General features: G+C 42.0%; 1 protein-coding gene across 4 annotated transcripts in view; it reads right to left on the bottom strand.

The window, feature by feature from the left end:
* Positions 1-2,298: 2,298 nt before the first annotated feature.
* Positions 2,299-23,708, bottom strand: part of GCT (RNA polymerase II transcription mediator) — a 121,930-nt gene continuing 100,520 nt past the window's right edge. For 3 of the 4 annotated variants that reach the window (XM_087668558.1, XM_087668559.1, XM_087668560.1), the window contains exons 20-21: positions 3,795-4,190; positions 2,303-3,544 (exon numbers count right to left, since the gene is read on the bottom strand). In XM_087668558.1, coding sequence (XP_087524684.1) covers positions 2,892-3,544; positions 3,795-4,190 — 1,049 coding nt within the window. In that variant the 3' untranslated portion in view covers positions 2,303-2,891. Of the gene's footprint in view, positions 3,545-3,794; positions 4,191-23,708 lie in introns of all 4 variants that reach the window. The other variant, XM_087668561.1, reaches the window with a different exon arrangement.

Genomic DNA, 23,708 nt, shown 5'->3' with positions numbered 1-23,708 from the left:
TAGAGAGGGTGTTAATATTGTGCATTTCATGGATTTTAGGCATGTTTGTAGGCTCTTATTTGCCACATGAATGAGTAGCTAGGCAATTCATGTATAGTCGACTTCTTATCTTAGGTCTTTTCTTACAAGCCTACATGTACACTTCTCCACTCACTATCATTGGATCACATCCACTTAAGAGGAAGACTAGAGGCATTGCTTTTTGTCACATATGCTAATTCTGTGTGGCGTTATATTATGTCTCTCATGCTTCTCTTTATGAATTCCATAGCCATTTCACCATTCATTGTTCAAGTTCTCATGTTCTTTCAATGCTCATTGCATCAATGCTTATGATGTGTTCTCTTCTTTATGTTCATTTGCATATTTCCAATGCACAAATGTATCAATATTTTCCAAATTATGAGTGGAGGAATTATCCATTATTCAAAGTGACAAGCAATGGCCAAGTTGACTAAGTCAAATATTATCATTCTCTTAGTTTTTGCATGGCCATCTCAATCATATTAAAAATGTCTAATGATGTGGCTCTTAAGCAACAATACCCTAGCATTAATAACATTATTCTAACAATGAGTAACTTTGATGTACATGTGACATCTTACTTGTAAATTTTGGGCTCAGACAAGGATAGTCAATATGAGCTTGAACTACAGAACCTCCAAAAACTTTACTATCTTATGTGATTAAAACCTCAGATATAGGAATGTATTAGCAAATTCCATGTTAATTCCAACCATGATGCCATTTATGTTCTCTAAATTGACTTGCACAATACATCAATCTATTTTGTACACACTTTGCATGATGAATGGGAATCTATGCATTGGCATGTTGACAACTTCTACATGGCACCACCATATTGCATTGAATGTAAAAAACAAGCCACCAACATTTTAGTGAATGGCTTTAACTAACTAGCATTGAAGTAGTCTGTCTCCAATCAAAGATACATCTAAAGTCTGATTCAATGCCCTTTCTAAGAAGCTCGTAGTGCCCGTTTACAAAAGGCTTCATTAGCAATATCAAATACAATGTTTTGAAGCATTCCTAAGAGGCATTAAAATTTTCATCAAGCCATTATTCGCCAATCACTTCTATTTCTCCAATGAATCTAGCACATGGCTCATACATCCAAGTCATTGTAACTTTCCCAAAGTCAACGTGAATGCAACCTACTATGCTAGGAATGTATTTAGTAGCAATTTATATCTCATCACACCACCTCTTAAAAAATATACGAGTTACAAATGAGGATACAAAATGTCCTACACAAAACTTGTATTCACATTGTCAAAACCCTCCTTGGTCATATAATTGCTGGTCCTACTCTTCTCTAGTCATTTTGCAACTTGCACTCAAAGACTTTGTGGATACTAACAAACTTCCTAATTTCATGTACATTTCTTCTTGCAATCATTACCTTGTGTGAAGTTTGCATGCACTACACAACATGGAATAATGCATTGTCGAAGTTTCAGGTTTTTTAGCATGCAACGGACTCAAACTACAGTAGCATTGATACTTTATTGTGCCTACATTTTACACATTAAAAGAAGCCCAATGTGCATTTGCAATCTTCTACCATGCAACACCAATTTACAATTGATGGTGCCAAACTAGCCTCTCATTGAATAATCTGGTAAACTAGCATATAATGTATCATAGCCTCCAATTGTATTAGACATTAGATCACTAGTCCTTTACCATGGTCACTTGTTGCACAGAAAATTCTAACCTGCAACACGACCATACTTACTTACCAGTTTTCTGCAGCTCAAATGTCTGAAAAGTAACCAGCTTTCATATGGACAAACTTGAATTTGAATGGGTTTCTTCAAGCTCCAGCCACGAAAAATACACTAAAGGTCCATTTTCTATGAACATTGATATTGACTAGCCAAAGTATCTTTGATTCTGTTCAAGACACTACTTGTTCGGAGAACAGAATCCACATATATACAATTTTTTATATGGGTGCATGTATCATGGTATGCACATGTATCATCACTCTGGACAAAACCAATAACGATTAATTTTACTAAACTTTCAAAAATGAGAAATGGTTGGAGTTCACAGAACTTAACAAATACTAGAGTTAAGAAATGGGGCAACAGGCAACCTGTCACAAGTAACAGACCTGAATTACGACAGCATTTGATTGTCATAACCATGAGCGTTGAATATGCATGGTACACAAAAGAAAGAAATGTGTAAGAAGCACACAAATATCTGCTCAAATTTAGCATCTGTCAGAGCATATGACATAAACAACTCATTGCTGTTCCAGAAACTGTATGGAAATGACCTATCATCGGAGGTTTAACTTTGTTGTGCCAGCTTTATGGATGAGAAATTGTTCCAAATTTATGATGTCTGCAACTGTTGCTTCACACTACAGGAAAGCTTTCCTGCCAGCTTCTGATGCGGCTTACTTCCAACTTTTAGAGCACTAACAAAATTTTATATATGCAGACTTCAAGCTTCTGTATACTTGGAATAACTTTACTCAAGATAGAGTTCCTTTCCGGCATGATTATCTTTTGGCCCATGTTAGTGAGGAAGCATGAAGAATATTAAGGTGTATAACATGTACAAGGAGGATCATTCATTTAATTTGATCCACTCAATGGATTTTCACCCACTGGAACACCCATTATAGCACCACAACAATTAACAGGTTGTATACATTTTCATAAATTTTAGAATACAGCTCTATGTATAGAGTAAAAGCATTACAAGTTTCCGTATGTACAGCTTTAGGCAAAAAAGGATGGCATACACCATCTCATATTTTGCCTGTGTGAACTACTACATTTGGCCTTTACATGCCTACTGATTGCTATCATCTGTGGAACCAATGCAGGCACCTACAACTGTCTATTCATGTTCTATGTATCCTGTAATCCACCAATCTCATTATCAGCATAGTGCAACAATCTTCGCAACCGCTGCAGTATGTCACAATGAAACGGCAAAGCAGTACGTCTGCATGGAAATGCTGGGCTGCTTGTGAGCCATGAAAGTGCATGAAGTTCTGCTGCCAGTGATTCAAGTATTGATTGGATATCAGCAGCTTGATCCCAACCATCAGCATGGCCTGGCTTTGTGGCTTTTGTTTTCAATGCTGCATCAACTCCTGCCGTTGAGTTCTGCCCCAGTTGACTAACAGAACTCGGAAATCTGCTCATATGACCAACTAAACCTATAGACAATGTGGATGGCCATCCTTCCAAGGACTTTTGAAGTAGTTCTGTTCTTGCAGAGGGGATTGCCCTTGAAACAATGAATGCAGAAGCCAATGGAGTGGCCAAACTTTTCTTCTGTAGCAGATGTCCAATGAAAGGACTTTCAGAGACATGGTGCACTGGTAAATGAAAAGGCAAAGGAGACAAAAACCGTGCTCCATGCGCAGGTATGAATAAATAAGAGGCTGCTGTTGTTGCGAGAGTTTTTACCAAACCCACCCCAGTTGCTAATGAGCCCAACATGTGTGTATTGTTTGAGCTCAACCAGTTTGGGGATAGAATGCTTTGAGATACACCTGAACAGAAAAAACAAAAACATTTAATTGTGCATCTTTTGCTACTAATCAAATCATACATGCATTTTCATGAGCAGTCTCTGTTATCAATCACTGCTGTGCCTTGAAATCCTCTACCTCACGTGCCTTTAAATCTTGCAAAGTACCTTAGTCTATGTTTTCACCAGTGCAATGCTATCAATTGTACACAATAGAGATTCCACTCTCATTCAAAACCTAGCACAAAATCTCAAGTGAATGACATACATACCTGCCTGTGGTCCAATATCATTTGGTCCTACAATTTGCAAGGTGTGCTCCTGCATAACACTTACAAAGCTGATACTTTGCAACAGATGAAACAACCCCCTAAAGCCATCATGCTGTCCATGACCAGCTCCACCCTGTTTTCTGGCTGTATTTGATCCAATTTCTGGCTTGACAAGATTGAGAGGTTTACTCCGAGAAGTGAAAACAGATGAAGATGGTCCAGGGGAGGAAGGTATGCTGTTGCCTAATGGAAGATTTCTCTCTGCTAGGCTTGATACATCTTGGGGCTGGAGTACACTACTAGTTCCAAAATTATTATCTGGAGGCAGCTGCCATATTTGCACTGGCCATTTCCTAAATTCGAGGCCTCCAACAGTGAACAAAGCCTTCTGCCATTCTGCATAACCCAATGTTACAAATAATTAGTAAATCTGACCTTTGCAAAGTAACACCTTTACCCTAATATTCCTAGCTGTCTCAAATATGACGTATATGCAAGTCACATATGCTACAAAAGTGCTGAGGATCTGATGTGGAGGTTATATCAATGCTAGAAATCTTCTTACATTCAGAGTTACCTCTGGTGCATCAGATTCCATCATTTTTCATCTTGGCATCTTTGCCTCAAATTAAAGAGCCACTAAGAGGGACGTCGAAGCCAAACGCACAACAAAACAATGTTTTCCTTGTCTAGTGTCCCACATGTCAATTATCTCACACAAATCAATCAGGCCACATCCATAAGATGTACATATATTTTGAACCATGACTGATATAGTCAATTGATCTGCCAAAGAATTTTGCATTGATATCTTTGTAATATATCAATGGCATATATACACATATATATAAGAGCATGGTCGACTGGCTCAGTTAGAAGGCCAATTTTCTTATGCTACCCCTTCTAGAGCAACCAACCTGGGAGATTCCCTTTACCTCTTTACTTTGTACCCGTAAGGGATGTCTTAACTTCCCTTTGAGCTTTTAATACCTGTGTAGTACAACTTTTGTAATCCAATGGGTCTCTAGTAAACTTTTCTTAAATAGTTACATTTATTAAAGACTCCAAGCACTTGAAAATGATCACAATCCCCCATATTAGTGTGTAGCTTCTTGCTCTCTGGCTTTGGCACTCTAGGGCAGGTCTCTATAGTTCCCAGGTTCTTTCAATCCATAGGTCATGTGATTTGTGAATGGGGGTGATGTTACTCAGACTTCATGTATATGCAAGCCCACTTTCATGAGATGTGCCAAAAAATGGAGCTCGGTGGTAAAGGCACAACTAAGTGTTGATCTCATGTCTCCCTAAACAATCTCAATCTACAAATCTCAGGGAGTGTAACCTTCTAGTATAGCTCTCTCTACCATACTAGAAATGAATAGCGTCTAAGTGATGGTTCTAGGATAGGATGGGATGGTAATGGGAGTTGATTTGTTTGAGATAGTAAAGAGACTCTACATAGCCACGCCACATGGTGGAACCATGATGTAGGTGATTCTTGCTGACAAAAATTGCCTCCGAGCCTCCTTTAAGTTAATGCTAGAGAATAATTGTTGGTTCAATCCCAATATGCTCAATCTCCGGTCACCATCCCTTTGGACAGGTTAGAGCTAAAGTCAATCATTGAGCTTCATGCTTGCAGATCTCTCCTACCTTTTGTTGCTTGAGGTATGCATGAGTCTTGAGATACTAGTCATTGTATGAACCATTGTAAATTTGTAGCACATGCTGCTTGTGCCTTTGTGATTTGGCATATGGGGGTGACAACAAGAGAGGTGTTTGCTGATGTAGACGGCTTGCTGGACAGCAAAAGCGTAGGTATTGCAACAATCGCTTGGTGGGAGAGATGGCAGCAACCTGTTGCCTGGCACCAAATGCTGAAAACGTAGGCTTATTAGGTGCTATAATGACGCAGCAGATGGAGACCTCCAAACAGCAGGATGGTGGCTGAAAACAGGCTGCCTAGGGCTGAATAGTGATGGGCTGCAATTTGTGATGGCTGGACAGCAGATGGTAGGTGGCTAATAGCTGAAATCTGCATAGTAGAGTAAGAACCCTGCACAAAAGGATAAGGCTGAATGGTAGGCAGCCTGTCTATTTATAGATGTTGAAGGGTCCCAAAAAGTTAGGGTTTTGGGGACCACTAAAACTCTCGAACCACACGTCAATTTTGCGTTTTTCATTAAAAATGCATGTTTTGAAATTGGGACATGGTAGAGAACTTTGCATAGTTGTCATGTGGTAGGATCACTAATAAATGTGGGTGGCCTCTTCTGAAAGTTAAAGTTTACGGCTAGGTTCAAATTGTCAACCTTCACGCTCAAAGATCTCCCCCTAGCTCCTAAATGAGTCTCAAGACCGGCATCACACAAATCATGTAGTGCATGGTCCCTACTTTGTGGAAGAAGAGACTAGGGTGGAAAGAGTAAGGGAAGCTGACAATGGCAAAAGAGTGTGATAGAAGGTAAGCTATGATGTGAGTCCTCTAGTGTTGCCTCTTAATCCATAACCCCATTGTAGAAAATTCAATGGTATGTGGGCTATTATGTTCAGGGAGGGGGTGTGTCAGGCAGGGTGCCAAAAAATTACGTACAAGGTATAAGGTATGAGGGTTAATAGTGTCACATCCCCCCAAAAGGTAACAAACACTATAGCCGACTGACTCAACGTGGTAATCTTTGTCCGCAACGAGCAATCGTGACACGAATGTGTCACATATGAGCATGCCTACGTTGCCCAAGCAGGTACCCTAGGAAGTTGTGCTCTACATAACACTATAGCTCTGTCTATTGTGATGCCACCTGATGATGTCCCTCGATGGCACATATCAACAGGAGATGTAGTGTCTATGGTGGCAATGGCCAAGGGTCAACTATATTGAAAAAGTTTGTAATTGCTCTCTGGAGGGGTGGATGTGACTAGGGTTTCCTCTAACCCCGTAACAATGCTACTCGGCGCCGTTGGAGCTCCAATAAGAAAAGGTCCAAACATCTCTGGTCCTTATAGTCCATCACCCGTCTCAATGGTCCAAAGCCCTCCTTAAAGAGGCAATAGTAGCAGCCTTGGATATCATAGTATATAGTGCATCTACAAATGTAGTGTTCCTCTGTCTCTGCTCCCATCCACAAAGCTGGCACATCCTCTCATTTGCTACAACCTAGCTCCATCGACTTGTCTTAATCATCAACTGATGTGATGAGATGCGGATTTGTCCAATAGCAACTCGAAGCCTGTGAGAAAGTTGAGCATCCATATATCTAGGCCTCACTATGAAACCATCGTGGGAAAGCTGTAAGAAGTGACATTGGTATTGTGCCATCTTTGGGCCTAATGGGAAATGGGGCTTGGACCAAGACCTCTATGTCTCCTCTTTAGTGATACCTGCTCTGATCACTCTATTCAACTCTGAATGGCTGAGACTCAAAGTGGAACAATCAAGAGTATAATCAAATGGTGGCAATCTGTCTATATTCACGCCATGCAAGTTTAGCCACGTGCTCATGTTTGCATACTAACACTATCTATCTCCCTTTGCTACAAGTTTGTCTTGAAGACTCTAGAGCTAGCCAAGGGTATCAGTCTTTAGGGAGCTGCCATGTCCTTTGGAGGACGATGATTGCCAAGGATAGTACCTCCACTACCATGGGTGTTGCACCCAATTCTGCTCGGATGATCTCTTGTGGCACCGAGGCTTTCGCCCTCATCATATGTGCTATCATCATGACCAACGGTCTCTCCATATGTTCCCAGCCATCATAATATTGTGCTTCAAATCTATTACAGTCCATGAGAGGCACCTGTCTAGTATGATAAAGGCTCGGGCCCCAAATGACTGCTCCATAGAGTAGTGTGGCTACATAGAGCAGTGTGGCTATAACTAAAGTGTCAAAGAGCCACAATTTGGTATAGGGCTCATGGAACTATATTGTGCACGCTATCACTCTAGAGTGCCCAAAGCTGCATAAGCCTACGCAAGCCTAGCCTCCAAAGTCTCCTTCCATTAAAACTGTGGCCCTTTGAAAGTAACCCCAAGGTATACATATTGTCTAACCATTTTCACAAACTAACCGTCGTACATAAAGTGATGCTCTGAGCATGTCATCCAAGCTATTGAGATGTTAAAGACCATAATTTTAGTCTTTCCAAGATAAACCTTGAGGCCTTTCTCTTCACAAAACACATGCAATGCATCTAGATGTCGTTGTTAGGCCCTCCGGTGAATTGGAGATGAGCACGATATCATCTGCATATAACAAAATTGGTATCACTACCCCAGCCAGGTTGGCTCCCATACCCCATCTTTGTGTGTAATCGAAAATCTCATCAATGTACAATCCAAACAGCAAACGAAAGAGCAAATAGCCTTGCTTTACACCAACCGTGCTCTACCTGTCACTGTCTCATACAATGTATAAATACACCATTGTATATCCTCTAGGACTCTTAAGGAATGTCCAACTCTAACACCCCCTCTCAGATCCTGGACACGGCAGAAGGCTAAGGAATTTGGAGTGCTATCGAAGTAAATCATAAGTGCCTTGGTAAAAAAGTCTGCAAGATTGTCCTCTGTCTTGCAATAGACCAAAGAAATGGTCTCATCCAAAATCTTCTCTTGAATCAAATGGTATTAGACCTCAATATGCTTCGTCCGAGCATGAAACACAAGTTTCCTCGCCAAGTAAAGGCAACTCTTATTGTTGCACTGTAGAACAATAGGACCTCTTTGTGGGGTAGCCAAGCTCCTCCAAGAGCCAACGAAGCCACACAGTCTCAGATGAAGTAGAAGAAGCAGCCCAATACTCCGCCTCAGTCGAAGATAGGGCAACCATGAGTTGCTTCTTGTTGCTCCATGAAACAATAACAATACCCGAGGTAAAGCAATAACCTGTCGTGGACCTCCGATGATCTACATCGCCAGTCCAATCAAAATCACTCCATCCTGCAAGTGTACTGAGTCTACATCACCTGTACCTGTGCGATAATAGATCCCAATATCAAGAGTCCCCGGTAGGAACTGCAAAATCCTCTGAGCAACTTGCCAATGCACCATCTTGGGTTCACTCATACACCCGGCCAGCACACCTACAACATAACATAAGTCAACAAGAGTATTAAGAAGCTAGATCAAGGAGCCAACCAACTGCCTATAACAAGTAGCATCTGCTAAAGGAGAATCAAATGAGCAATAGCCTTCCAATTTGGATCCATATGAGTTGAAAGAGACTTGTATCCTTCCATCTTACATGTAGTCAAGAGCTCCTATACATACTACTACTGGGAAATAAAGATCCCCCCCAGAGTTTCATAGATCTCATGACCTAGAAAGAAGTGAAAAAGTCTTATATCCATCATCTCAAACTTCTCATGAAGTGCTGCCTTCATTTGCTCAACCATCGGAGTATCGTCACATGTCACAATTAAGTCATCCACATAAAGGATAAACAACACATAACCCTCCATTGAAGGTGTGAACATAAAGCTGGGGGTCAGCTTTGAAATGCAGATACCCCAATTTGTCCTGAAGGAACAAGTCAATCTTCTCATTCCAAGCACCGCAGCCTGCTTAACACCATAGAGAGCCTTCCGCAACCTGTACACCTTACCATCAAAAGAATCGAAGCTTGAAGGCTGCCCAACATAGATCTTCTCCTTCAACTCCCCATTTAAGAAGGCAAACTTCACATCCAACTAATTGACTGACCAAGTCCTATGGCTAGCCAAGGCAACAACTACGCTCCCCTTTTTAGGGTTTTTCATTAATGAAGTGTGTTATGGGGCTGTTTGAGAATGCTAATCAGCTAAAAAGCGTGTTTTAGCTCAACACCTCCTCTCAGGCCCGAAATGGAACCGAAAGGTTAGGCCAGTCACTGTGATGTTTATTGACCCCAAGACGTCCCATCCCAAAGCAGCCAGGGTATCGGACAAAGGATGCACGTCGGCTGCCCAATGGCCTGCCAAGACTACAGAGGCGATGCTTATCTTATAAGCCAAGGATATCCAAGTAGTCATCCCAAAGAGGACACGGCATTGGACAAAGGGCACATGTCGGCTGCCCAGTGGCCTACCAAGCACTACAAAGGCAGATGGAACCACATGGAACTTTTTTTTTTATAAAGTGAGTCAAAGTTTATGGGATGCGGTCGATTGAGTACTAGTGACCCAGAAGACGGAGTAGGGAGGGTACACCCAACACATCACAAAACAGAACAAGCTAACCCAGCCACTCAAGGTGTCAATGACGAGAAAAAATAGTTGATGACATATCCGTGTGATGAAGGAAGATAGTGGTGTGGTAAAAACAGCCCTCAGTGGAAACAGCTTAGAATCCGCTCAAGTGGTGCTCTGTACAATGAGATGCAAAGTATGCTACATGTTGAAGAATGCTCACACAACAGGTGCCACTTGGACAATGTCCCTCATGGAAAAATTGTTCACTTGCCCAAGCGCCCTAGTACAAAGATAATGAAATCATGCAATGTAAAGGACAAGGTATAACAGGGGAAAGAAAATGATATCAAAGACAATTTACTGAAGCCTGTAGAATATCAAGAAGGGTAGGAATCCCCTCTCAACTTCGATGTTGATGCTGAAGAAGGAAGAGGAGCCCGATGTCAATCTTCATATAGTGCCGAGAACCATAAGGAATGAAAGAAGATGAAGTTGATGAAGCACCCCGCTAGAAAAGCAAGATAGAAGTCACCGCCACGATAGCATCAAGAGAGATACTGCATGATCTGCCTTGGGAGGGGAAACTGCCATGCTGAAAGACAAGAAAGCACTCTGAGGATAATAAAACCATGAAAGGAACGGTGCGCATCCCCACGTCTCTAGCCCAGGTAGGACCAAAGCAATCTGCAAGTTAGCTCTACATGAAAGACAAAACCTTACAAAAGAGATGAGAATCTGCAAACACAAAGATTAGTGGTGAGATGCTCCAAACCAAAACATAACAAAAAGAAAATCTAACTCAAAATAAATGCAATGAATGTGTATGTGTGTGAGTAAATGCAGCGGAAGACAAAAGAATGAAAAAGCTAAGGACAATGAATCCTATGGGTTCGACTCTAAGAGTGTGAAAAATGAATGCTAGACTGACCTAGGGTATCCGAAAGGATCTAGAGACATGCTAGGCTAAGAAGATGGCCACCATCACATACATCTAGTAGCAGGGCACTTCCAAGGGAACGCCTCACGAGGTGGAGAGAAAGGTGAGATGGATATATGAAGTACAACACGATCGGAACCAACAAACCAATCAGCCTCTCTCTCAGGGGTAGTGAAAGAAATGGGCTGCTGAGGCTCGACTCGAGCCACATGTCCAACAGTAACAACGGATGCTGAAGGAGCAGATAAAGGAGGAGCGGAAGGTGTAGTCCCACTAGACTGTGTAGTTGCAGCGGTCTGTTGGGGCTTTTTAGGTGGAAGACCTTAGGCCTTGAAGCGACACTTCTCATCCACATGGCCTGTTCTCTGGTAGTGTGTGCAAAACCGGTTTTTTGTAGGGAGTTGCTACGAAATAGGTCTAGATTCTTTGGTTCCATCTAAGAAAGAGGAGTTACCCTTTGATTGGCTTGCCTTTGCATTTGGCAAGTTCTTGCCACTGGTGGTTTTCCCTCCCGAAAAAGAGGCAACCAACCCCCTTTACTTTGAATAAGGCTGTGATGAGGTTTTCTTATGGACTTGATCATGCAGCCTCACGTAACGCAAGAATTGGCGCTCAAACTCGTAGAAGATTGGGAGATGATGTGTTGAATGAAATTGAAGTAGTTTTCGGGCAACTTATTCAAAAAGAATGTAACCTAATCGTCATCTGACTTTAGAGAGCGAGAGGTGGTGAACTCCGCAAGTAACCGTCTATATTCAGCCAGCTTGACTTTCACATCATCCCCTTTCTTAATAGAGAACTCTTGAAGCTCAAAGTCAAGATTGATGCGTCGAGTACGATCTCGAGCCGCATAGCGGTCGAGAAGGTGACTCCAACGCTCTAACGGGAGTGGGAAGTGCTGCAATTGAGAGTGAAACTCAAGAACCAATCCTTGCATCAGCTCAACATTGGCTATGGAATTACGGGCTCTCCATTGACGCATGTAATCAGGGTGAGCTAGTCGAGGGTCTGGCATAGGCTCTAGACCAATGACGAGGTTCCAAAGACCCTGAGACTCCAGCACTTGTTGCATGAAATTCGACCAAGTGATGAAATTTGACCTATTAAAACGTGTCTTATCCGTGAAGGCATTCTTGGCCGTTGCAACAGGAGTGGTAGTGCTCGAAGATGGATAGTGTGAAAAAGTGTAGTGTGGATAGCATGGGGGAGTGGAGTACACTTGGGAATGGGCCCTAGAGTGCCTACCATGCCATGCAGGTGGTGTGCAAGGTGGATCCATAGATAGGGATGGGTTGACTAGGCATGGGCATAGTAGCCACATGAGGAACCCAAGCAGGTGGGATGGGAACACAGTGAGCAGAAGATGGGAATCCCTGCATAGGTGTAACCCAAGGAGAGTGTGAAGACGAACCATAAGTGGAGGATGGAAACCCCTGGGTTTGAGTGGTCATGTGAGATGTGAGGCTAGGGATAGTGAGGGGGATGCCCATCACAGTTGACTCGGGAGTTATAGGTGTGCCCATTTGCTGAAAGATGAGAGGCACTGTGTTAAAGGGTGGCATTCCCCCTAACGAAGTATCATGGTGCAAAGAGATAGAGAATGGGATGGAGAAGGAGAAGGTGCTAGTAGCGGAGATGAAAGATTCAACCCCTAGGGTGTGTGATGCAGATGTGGAGTGTAATCCAAGGTTTTGGAAAGATGATGAGAGGTGATCAAGGTGTGATATAGAAGAGGGTGGGATGGGAAGGAAGTGAGAAGTGTGTGTAACATGCTCAAATGAAACAAAAGCTATAGACGTACCTAGATTCCGTCTACTTCGTGAGCCCCCTATATTTAAGTTTACATACGCAAAGCCATCTGGATCTTCTACCTCATAAAGAAACATGCGAGGGTTTTGATTGATGCAACTCAAAAGAACTGTACCAACCTGACATTAGACCTGGCTGAGATGATGAAGATGGATCGCCAAATGTTCCAAATGCCGTATATCCTCCATGATCGGAGAGGTGGCCAGCCTCACCAACTGGTCCGAATGTAGTAGCCAAATTGGTAGAAGGGGTGTAAACATCACCGTACTTGTTGTGATAGTACTCCTCAAAGTCCTCCTTGTCATGTTAGTAAAATCTGAAATAGGAGTAGGAGAAGAAGGTGAAGGTGAAAGCGAAGTGTCGTCCTTCTCACCAAGTCCATAACACTGTCTCAGGGCCTCTAATGATGGAGAACCCTGATAGGACATCATAGAAACTCGAGAAGAAGGTGTCAAGGACATTGTGATTCGGTTACGAGTCATATTGTGTGCCTCACACAAAGACTAGCTCTCCACAATATCCGCATGATACTCTTTACGAGAGCACTGGCTCTAATACCATGTGAAGAAAACTGCTAGGGTTTGCACTGAGCATACACAGAGTGTACGACCACGACAGAAACACAAAGAGAGAGACGTAGACACAGAGAGAAAAACTCAAAACTCAAACAGAAACAGAAGAAGGGGGAGAGAGAAAATAACTCTAAAGTGAATGAATGTTGTAAATGAATGTAAGAGTGTACAGTGTGCTCAAGGGCAGAACAATGTCGGAGGGTGGTATCCACCGGAGATGGATCCGGAGTCTGTGACCACCAGTCGAAGTGTGAAGAGAGAGGAAACTGCAAAACGCTCACACCAGGGGCTGTCAAAGAGAGAGGCAATAGCTACAAAGGGAAGAGATGATGCCAGGAGGCTCCAAAAGGATGAAAACAAAGGCTGTAGGATGTCGCTTGATGTTGGAGATGCTGACAATGGTAGCTGGAGGCCAAACGCAGCCTGGGAGATGGCGCCAGATAGTGGGCAACAACTTGAAGAAGGTGCCAGGGCACTCCAAGGCTAGAGGGAGAGGTGGCAGTAGTCGCGAAGGCTGGACAGCCACGTGGAGGTAGACTAATAGCTGAAATCTACGCTAGAGAGAGTGAAACCTGCACAGACGGAATGAGGCTGAATGGGGGCAGCCTGTCTATTTATAACCACTAAAACTCTCTCGGACCGCTCCCCTTTTTAGGATTTTTCATTAATGAAGTGTGTTTTGGGGCTGTTTAAGAATGCTAATCAGCTGAAAAGCATGTTTTAGCTCAACAACGACCTATCTCGATCCACAATGAAGAATCCGAAAAGATTCCACATCAAATTCAACCAACAGGCTGGGGACAAAAATCTTCTGCACCGAAAGTAGATGGTATCCCAAGGTCGGTACATAAAGCATCTCGGAGGTATGGGCACTACCTTGCCTATCTGGAATAAGATGCATGTCTCCCAGTCCCTATATAGGAATAGACGAACCATCACCAATGAGAATCTGGCCATATGAAGGCCACAAATTGGCAACCCTTATTGAAGGAGTCATGTGTTGTGAGACACCACTATCAACAATCCACTTCTAAGTGTATGGGGCCGTCAACGCAACATTAGAAGCCATCAGGGTCGAATCTTCAACCACCTCTAAGTGGAGGAAAGCAGTTGATGAGGGAGCAACCATCGCTCTGGAATCCTTTGAAGATTTCAAAAGTTATCGCCATGTCTTCAGAAGTGATCACCTTCCCTGCATTTTATACCTACATCTGAAGCTTCCTCAGCTTGTTAATATGCTCTCATAAAGACGATAAATTGCTGACACTCATGGTTCTCATCTACACTTCCAAAGAAACTCACTTCATGATAGTCATACGATTGTACATCTGATCAAGCTCCATCCATATCTCCCAAGCCACTGTCAAATGCTCAATATGAGAGAGAACAGTTGTAATGCATGAGAAATAAAGACGAGCAAATGCGAGCACTGAGTTTATCCCAATGTGCTCGAGTCTTTTGCCAACTCCACCTTATCACTGGAAGAGAGTTTGGACTCGTCTCGCGAAGGACGATGAATAATCTCTGTAACAAGCTCCGCCAAATCATAGGACTCCAAAATGGCAAGCATCATGACCCACCAAATGTGCTAATTCTTGTCATCGAGCTTTTCATTTGATGGAAGAGCGAATAAGACGAACACCTTCCGATCCATGATTGCTTGAAACTTTGTATCGGCCTCAAAAGATATATTCACCTACAATGCCTACACAAAACACAGAAAGCAACCCCCTCTAACTATGAGAATACATCTTGCTAGGGCTCTTTAATACACGTCCCACACTTTCACCCTGTCGAAGGCGATGAAAAGGTTAAATTTACATTTGAAGGCTCAAAACGCAATCTTCTTCCTTCTCTGACAGTAGCAACTTCAGCAAATCTTATCATTTCTCACATGCCCATGCTCGCCTCAGCCTTGTTTTGATGTGCAACCCTTCTGCTCACCCTTGAATGCTGAAAATGCAACCTTATGTCGTGATGAAATCTCCTCTTCAAGTAGGTCCACCCTAGATCGCCGGTCTATCAATGCTCTGATACCATGTCAGAGTGAAGCAGTACAAAAGCGAATGACCAAAATAAAGAGTGAACAACACACACACACACACACACCCCACACACACACACACACACACAGAGTAAAATGTAGAATATCTGTAGTGAAAAATGTTATATAAGGATGCAAAAATATACACGGGTGTAGAAAGAATGTTTATGTATGTTTCCCCCTTGAAGATCTCAATCTCCACAAATCCCGAGGGCAGTCTCCACAGTCTATAGCCTAAAAAATGGGAGCACAACTAACTAAGACTTTGAAGACAAGGGCCAATAAATAGGCCAGCAAGAAAATGCCAAAAAATAACAGGTTGGTTGCATTAAATGCAACCGACTGGTCAGCAAAACTGGCCGATCAACCTGCAGCATGCCCTCATCTGACACATGGCAGCTGCCATGTGGCACTCCTACTACACCAATCACCGCCTGCTGTACCTGTTGCCTATCCAAGGAATGTCTAGCTGTAACAGATAATCCCTCTTCTTTTTTCGCACAAGATCATGGAACACATTCCGTGCATGCTTGTGTATGCATGTCTCTAGTATAATATCCCTTTGTAGGCAAATCCTAGTCATAGTTGTTAGGTACGAAAAGTACAGTACGGTACGGTGCTAAATGGTACCTTAAGATTTTACAAGGTACGATACGATATTAGTACAAAAAAATTAACTTCATTATTTTGAACTATAGATGACAGAACAGATGTTTAAAGTCTAAATAGCAATGCTATTGGAGTATATAAGATGAATACTTGAGGGTAGCATGCCAAAACCTCTATGGCATATGCCGCATGCGCAACATGCGCTACAACTTACAAGTACATACATAGGAGTGGATACATCATACATGAATGATCATACAAATAAGAGGCATGTATGCTTGAGAGAGAGAGAGAGAGAGAGAGAGAGAGAGAGATGAAATGACATGAGATGCTTTATTAACGTCTACCAGAGGCCAAAATGACCTGTGAGACCAACAGTTACCAAACAAACCACCAAAGGTTTTGGTAAAAGATTTATGAATTTTGTTATGGTTTTGTTTGGCATTGCTAAGGCTAAAGTAGCTACCAATGGTGCATTCACTAATTCGTGTACTCTCAAAAGGTACATTAGGCCAACAAGCTATCCTCTGGCCTAGTTTTATGAGCAATGTGTACTAATGCTTTGGGTTGGGTGGTGCAAAATGAGTCGTGAGAACAAAGGTAAAATCAATAGGATTAAGCTACTTGATGATTCTCAAATGGTGCTGAATTTATTTATTGATGACACTGACATATTGTGAAAAATGACGGGACATCAATTAGAAACATTTGGAACTGCTTGAATACCTTATGTATGACATTTGGCTCTAGGATAAATCATAACAAAACATGTATGAGGAGTCTAATCAAGCTTCCACCCCCTTTCTTTGTTGATAGATCAAGGCTACAAAATCGCCACCACCACCACAACAACAACAGTCAACAACCCAAACCACCGCCAACAACAACAACCATGCCCAACAAAAAAACCCCCAAAAAAAGTGCTTGTTTTTTGGTATGCACTCGTACGGTACGGTACGGTACGAACCGTATAGTACGAACTAGTTTGTACTACATAGGAGTGCAACTATGAATCCTAGTCTATCTACACTCTTCATCATACCAAGCATTTTAAGGGGCAGTGCATCTGCATGGTGCAATAGATCCCATCTTACATGGGAATGCCTCTATAGCTACTGTATGCAAAACCTTCACTAGAGATTTAGTGACATCCTCCAATGGTTCATGCTGGTCTAGCTGGCTTAAGCCAGCTCATATTGCATCACCATAGATAAGTGAAGTTTTCTCTAGAACTCATAGTGCCAAAATGTGTGTACCTGTGTGCATGTTGCCTGTATTTGACTACATGTTAGGGTGCATTTTAGGATTGCATGGCCGGCTACTAGACTGATCAGCTTGTCAAATATCTCAAAATGCTTAATTTTTGGAATTAACATTGGTAAGCCCATTACATATTCCACAATGCTAGCTCCCTTTTTGCTGTCCCAACAAGTGAAAGCATTCGCTCTTAACCATGTCGATAAGCCATTGAATATAGCTAATCCATGAGCACTTCCTAACGCTAGCAAATGGGATCCATATGCTCTCATCTCCTTATCTTGAGATGTCCTGTCAAGCCCTAGTTCCTCCAATGCCAACTCCTTAAACATCTAATGTTCAATAACATAAAAGGCTGATTGCTCCCTTCCTGTTCGAGCATCAAAGTCTCCCATTAGAAGTATGTCCCCAATGCTTGCATACCTCAATGTCCTCATGTAGTACTTCAAATGGTGATCCCTCCCCAAGGTCAAATGTTGAATACACATGTGGGAAGTAACGTACTGCAATATATAGATCCCTCGGGCGCCCTATCCTTAGCCTTACCCACATATATCTAGCTTGCACATCTCGTGACACCACATGAATCATGTCTTGGAGGCTCTCATGATAAAGAATAGCCACCCCACCCGACCCTCTGGTTTCCCCTAGCCTATGAGGCTAAGGCCTGTAAACACTCTTCCATTTGTATCCCACAACATTTGGTAATCTAGAACTTATACATTGATGTGTCTCTATATACATAGCTATGTCTATCCCATAGAAAGTATCCTCAAAATACCATGTATCAAGTCTCATTGAACCATTACAATTCCAAGGGGATATCCTTAACGTCTCACAAGCCGTGTACCATCATTGTGACCTTCGTTCTACTATGATTACTCTACCATCTCTATACACAGCACACTTGCCTTCTTTACATGCCTCCAACATTGTTGGCATATTGGCCCTTCTATGCTCTAACTGTGCGGGTGTAAGATCCTCATCGAGATAAACCTTTTCGCCTTTCAAAGCATTTCTTTTTGAGAGAAAGGCCCTCTTATTATCCATGTTCTCAAATTTCAGCACAAGAATCCAACCTCTTTTGTCACTTGGATCGCCCACCCTCCAAGCATCCATAATACGTGTCTCATTCGCACCCATCTAAGCGCAACGTGTTTTAGCATCCTCTAGAGGGGTTCCTTTTTCAACCCACTCCACCACACGAACACGTAATGCACGACGTTTTCTTTTCGCTTCCTCTTCTAGTGTTGTGTTCATCATTTCTACTTTGTTCTAAGGCATCCATTTGTTTCTTTCGACTACCTCAATCCATTGTGCATTTTCTTTCATTGTATGCTCGACATTTTCTACTTTTTTCTGAGCTCCCTCTACCACATTCACCCGTGTGTGCATGTTCTTTTTAAAACTTTCCACCTCTTTCTTTAATGCCGGTGCAACATGCATTGTTGTTTGTGCGTCCATCATTGACTTGTGTGTCGCTAATTCTTTCTTATATGCCTCTAACTCCCTTTTCAACTCAACAATTTTCATATCCTTGGCTACTATGCATGCATTCGTATCAGATTTCAATGCATCCATATCTACTTTCCAAGCATCACTTACTTTGTTCAAGTTATCTGTTATATCAACCTGCAGGTCAGTCTAGATTTCTTTGTATTTTACATCATCCCAACCATTAATGCACAATTTCTTGTTTGCATTTATAGCAGCACTAAGTTCCCTTTTGAATGTCTCTTGCAATTCGTCATATATTTCTTTTGGCTTTGTATCCATATTGTTCATGACTTTTTGTTGCATGCCACCCCACACCTTCATACATGCTTTCAATCCATTTTAGCATTCAATTCATTTCCCTATGTTTCATGCATTGCATTCATGTCCCTTGTCACCTTGTCAATCATTGGCATACATATTGTTGCAATCTGCCTTTGCATCTTTGTCCATCGCTTGGCACTTGTGGGAGTGGCATTTTCACGAGCTCTCCTTCTGTTGTCTATAGTAAAACTTTTCGTCTTTAGTTGGAGTCTTGTCCATGTAGGGCCTCCTATGGTCAGCCCATTTGGTCATGTGTCAAGTTCGGTCTCATGTCCACTGGTTTCTCTTTCAGTAGTCTCTGCCATCTAGCAATCTAAGACATCCACTCAATGCCAAGCAAGCAAGTCCCCCCTGGCGGTTTGACTGATGAGCAACCCCCTGCTGGGAACAGACTCATTGTCGGTCGGTCAGTACATTGCTCATGACAGGTATCCGTGTCAGTACATCCCGGTCACTCAAGCCGTCACTAAACTGTCACTGCAGCATAACATGTCAATGTGTCTGCAACATAAAATGTGGCTGTAGCATAAACTGTCACTGTGTCATAACCAATCACTGCAGCGTTCAGATATCATGGTAGTATTCTTGCCTTTCACATTGCAGACATTCCCGTCAGTCACTGCAGGTACATCCCATCAGACAAACTGTCCCATCGGAGAGCATTACAGCATTACTGCAGCAGAGCCTTACAGCATTACAGCTTACTGTCACACACATAACTGTTCATTGCAGGTACATCATTACTGTTGCATTATTCCCGCAGAGCTCACTGTCATAGAGCACTACGAGAGCGTTACAGCATTACTGTCACAGAGCCTTACAGCATTACGGCTTACTGTTGCAGAGCATTCGTTCAGACCAGCGAGCTCATTTGTAAGCTCATTCATTCAGTCCAGCGATCAGAGAGAGAGAGATTGTGGAGGCTGCTCATTGGGGGAAAGATCTCAGCAGGGTGTTGTGTTTTCTGCACTACATGTGATGAGACATTGCTTTACCTCTTTGTCTCTCCTGCCCTGTTGTGCGACAGATCTGGAATTTCATTTCCCGTGTGTGGTCCTCGGTGACTCAGCATCGCCTATTAGTTCATTCATGGATTATGGGGAACATGTCTCCTAATGCCCTCTTTGCGTTCACATTGTTCCTGCCTATTCCAGTTCCTTAGATGGACAGCCCTGTGGCATATATGGCGTACTCGCAATGCCTTTATTTTTTATTCAGCATCAGGCATCCATGGGCATGTGGCCCGTGTGCATGGAATAGTGTTATGGAAAATACAGGGTTGTCTCTGTATGTAGTACGGACTGATCCGTACGGTACAGTACGGTACGTATCTGTACGATTTAGTACGAAAAACTGGGCACTTTTTGGCCACTCTACTTTAAGTCTACAACTTTCTTTTTTTCTTTCTCATTTTCTTTTTTTTCTTCTTTCTTTCTTATTTCTCCCCCAAGGCTCTCTCTCTCTCTCTCTCTCTCTCTCTCTCTCTCTCTCTCTCTCTCTCTCTAGCCTCTTCCTCTCTCTAGTTGCACTAGTACCACGTACGAAAGGTTTGATACTATACCATACTTTAGGTACCGTACCTAACGTATTAGTACCATAAGGTACCAACTTAATGGATGCATCTTTTCCATTCGAACTGCACTTTGGGACGAGCTAAATGCTCCTTATATTAATATAATTCTCCCATGAGATTAGGTTATTTGAGATTCAAACAATTTCTCTCAACCTTCTCTCTCTCAAGCCCACACTTCTCTTATTTGTATGATCATGCATGTATGATGTATCCACTCCCATCTATGTAGTTATAAGTTGTAGGTAGTAGTACCGCATGTTGCGCATTCCGCATTAGGTTTTGGCATGTTACCCTCAAGTACTCATCTTATATACTCTAATAGCATTGCTATTTAGACTTGAAATCTCTATTCTATTATCTTTTGTCCAAAATAATCAAGTTGTTTTTTTTGTCGTACTAATATCGCACCGTATCTTATATAATCTCAACGTACCATTTAGTACCGTATTTTATCGTACCGTACCTTATAAAATCTCAAGGTACCATTTAGTACCGTACTTTATCGTACCGTACAATATCGTACCTTTCGTACCTAACAACTATGGGCAAAATGAATATTGCTTGATCAACAGGCCAACTTGGTCAGTTTAGACATCCCAAATCTCGACCAATGCTCCGGTGACACATGCATAGGAGGATAAAGGATATCTTTGCTTAAACTAGAGCCAAGTCTCCCCAAATTCTTCTCCGTATGGGACATGATTGATCATTGAGGCTGTGTGGCAATGACCAACAAGGGCTTTCTCAAGATATCTTTATGGTATGCCTAGGCCTGACCCATGTATACTCAGCTGTGTGTCGCTGCCAATTTTATGTGTTATGTATACCCATGCCATGTTTCATATATCAGCCTTTTGACATCTCAGTACCTTCATCACCCATAATAGTTTCAGCCAGGATCAAAGCTTGTTGTTTACCTTTTCTTTTCCACATAATTGTATTGCACTACAAATGATTGTAAATGGTCTGATAGGTCAATTTGTCCTTTTGGGAATCTCTCTCTCTCTCTCTCTCTCTCTCTCTCTCTCTCTCTCCGTGAAAATAATTGAATTAGGTAGTGAAAATTTACATCAGACCATTAGGTCAACATTCTCTCTGTATCTCTTACTTTCTATTATATTAGACCATCAGATCAGCATACTATGTCTCTCTCACTCTCTCTGTAACTAATATTTACATAAGGCCTAGAGGCTCACAAAACAACCTACTACATGAACAGTACTAATAGATCACATAGAAGGAACAGCTGGAGTAGAGTAAACAGTCGCTAGCCAGGGAGCAGCAATATTTGGAAGAACCTGGTCCGTTGACATCATGATAGAGAAAGAGAGAAATGAAATTATTTATTAATGTCTACAAAAGGCCAAAGTGGCCTATGATACCCAAGTTGCAACCATCCGTGTGATGATACAACTGTCTGGAGAAGAACAGAAAATGTAAATGACCACTAAAAGAAAGAAAAGTGCTTAAGTGCTAAAAGCTAAAAGCTGAAAGCTAAAAGCAAGCCCCAACTAATATAATCATGTGTGATAAAGCCTAATGTACATGGACTAAGACTAGTAATATCATGGAGGTACATGAGCCATTGTGGCCTATGAGGCAAAACCAAAGTACATCATGACTAGTATCTAAAGAACTCATTCAAAAAAAACTGTAAAGTACATCCAATTGTATGTATGAGGTATCTAGAGAATGCAATTGCCTCTCTTTATCCCAAGCTCAACACATGTTGTTGGCTATGGTGTGATTCACAACCACTTTGCTAACATTCTTAGGAGCAAGTCTCCAACATCTTGCAATGATGGCTCTAATCTAACCATGGTGTGGGCACCTGAGTCATAGTCTCAATGGTTGAGGTCATCATGCCCAAGATGACATCTGGCAATATACTTGTATCTCTATTGGGCTAGTGGTGCCGGTAGAATTTGATTTTGCAAAAAAAAAAAGTCTATTACTATTCTCTGAGTTGTCATGAGTGCAACAACTACAGCGGTTCCTCAGCAGAAAGAGAAAGAGAGTGAGTGCAGAGTAGAGAGTGAAGAAGACAAACCACGACACTCAATGTATGAGTACAATGTCAAGATGTACCACTTTGCGTTTTGATAATATATATAAAGTACATGTGTAAGGGTCCATGCACACCAAAATATCCATAGTTGTCAAGTATGAAAGGTACGGTACGGTACGATACAATAAAATACGGTACTAAATGGTACCTTATGATTTTATAAGGTACGGTACGATATTAGTACGAAAAAAATTAAGATGATTTTTTTAAATAACAAAAACCATAAATCATTAAATGAAAGATTATAGAATACATATTTAAAGTGGAAATAACCAGTTCATTACAAAATAAGATAAATACATGAGGATGACCATTTCAATCACATGGGCTGTGCAAAACATGCGATACAACTACAATCTAGTATATCTGATACAAAAAGGAGAGAGACCTATGAATCTATGATGAGGCATCACTATCATCATCATCAAAACCATCTAAGTGCTCATCAAGAGAGTCTGAAGATGACTCCTCGGCATCGAATGATGAGACACACTCATACTCATCCTCACTGATGAGGTTACCATCATCATCAGATGATAGCTCTCTAGGTGGCGGCTGTGTATGCAAGAGGGGGATGTCATCATGAGGCACAGGATGTGAGCTACTAGAGTCTCGCCTACATATGTCTCCAAGCCACTCGAACCACCCTCCCTCGATGATGGAGGGTGTTAAATGACCATGCCCTTGCTACCACGGACTCGAACTCCTTGCCCACAAGCACGCTGACTGCAAGTGTCAGGAGTATCTGTTGCTATAAGCTCTCTATAGAGCTCTGCAATAATCATCTCCTCCTCCTCGTACACCTCCTGATGTATACTTGAAAAAAGTGCCGCCCATCAACTTGATTGTATCAACATTCACCTACACAATGCAGTGATGCACGCAAGATTGTAAATGCTAAAGTCTACATTGTAAAGTATAAACTTCAAAGTTTAAAGTCTAAAACAATAAATTCTAAATTTTATGGTTAAGTGTTTGAACTTTACCTGCTTTGGACCCATACTCATCATAGCCCTCATCATGCATAAGTTGGTGCAGCAATAAACTAGCTACTCTAAC

The sequence above is a fragment of the Lygodium microphyllum genome, chromosome 26 (assembly GCF_053477565.2).
Source record: "Lygodium microphyllum isolate KBCC chromosome 26, Lygodium_microphyllum_v1.1.10, whole genome shotgun sequence".
NCBI classification, from domain to species: Eukaryota; Viridiplantae; Streptophyta; class Polypodiopsida; order Schizaeales; family Lygodiaceae; genus Lygodium; species Lygodium microphyllum.
Note: the sequence above shows the minus strand (reverse complement) of the source record. Positions and strands in the feature narration are given on the sequence as shown.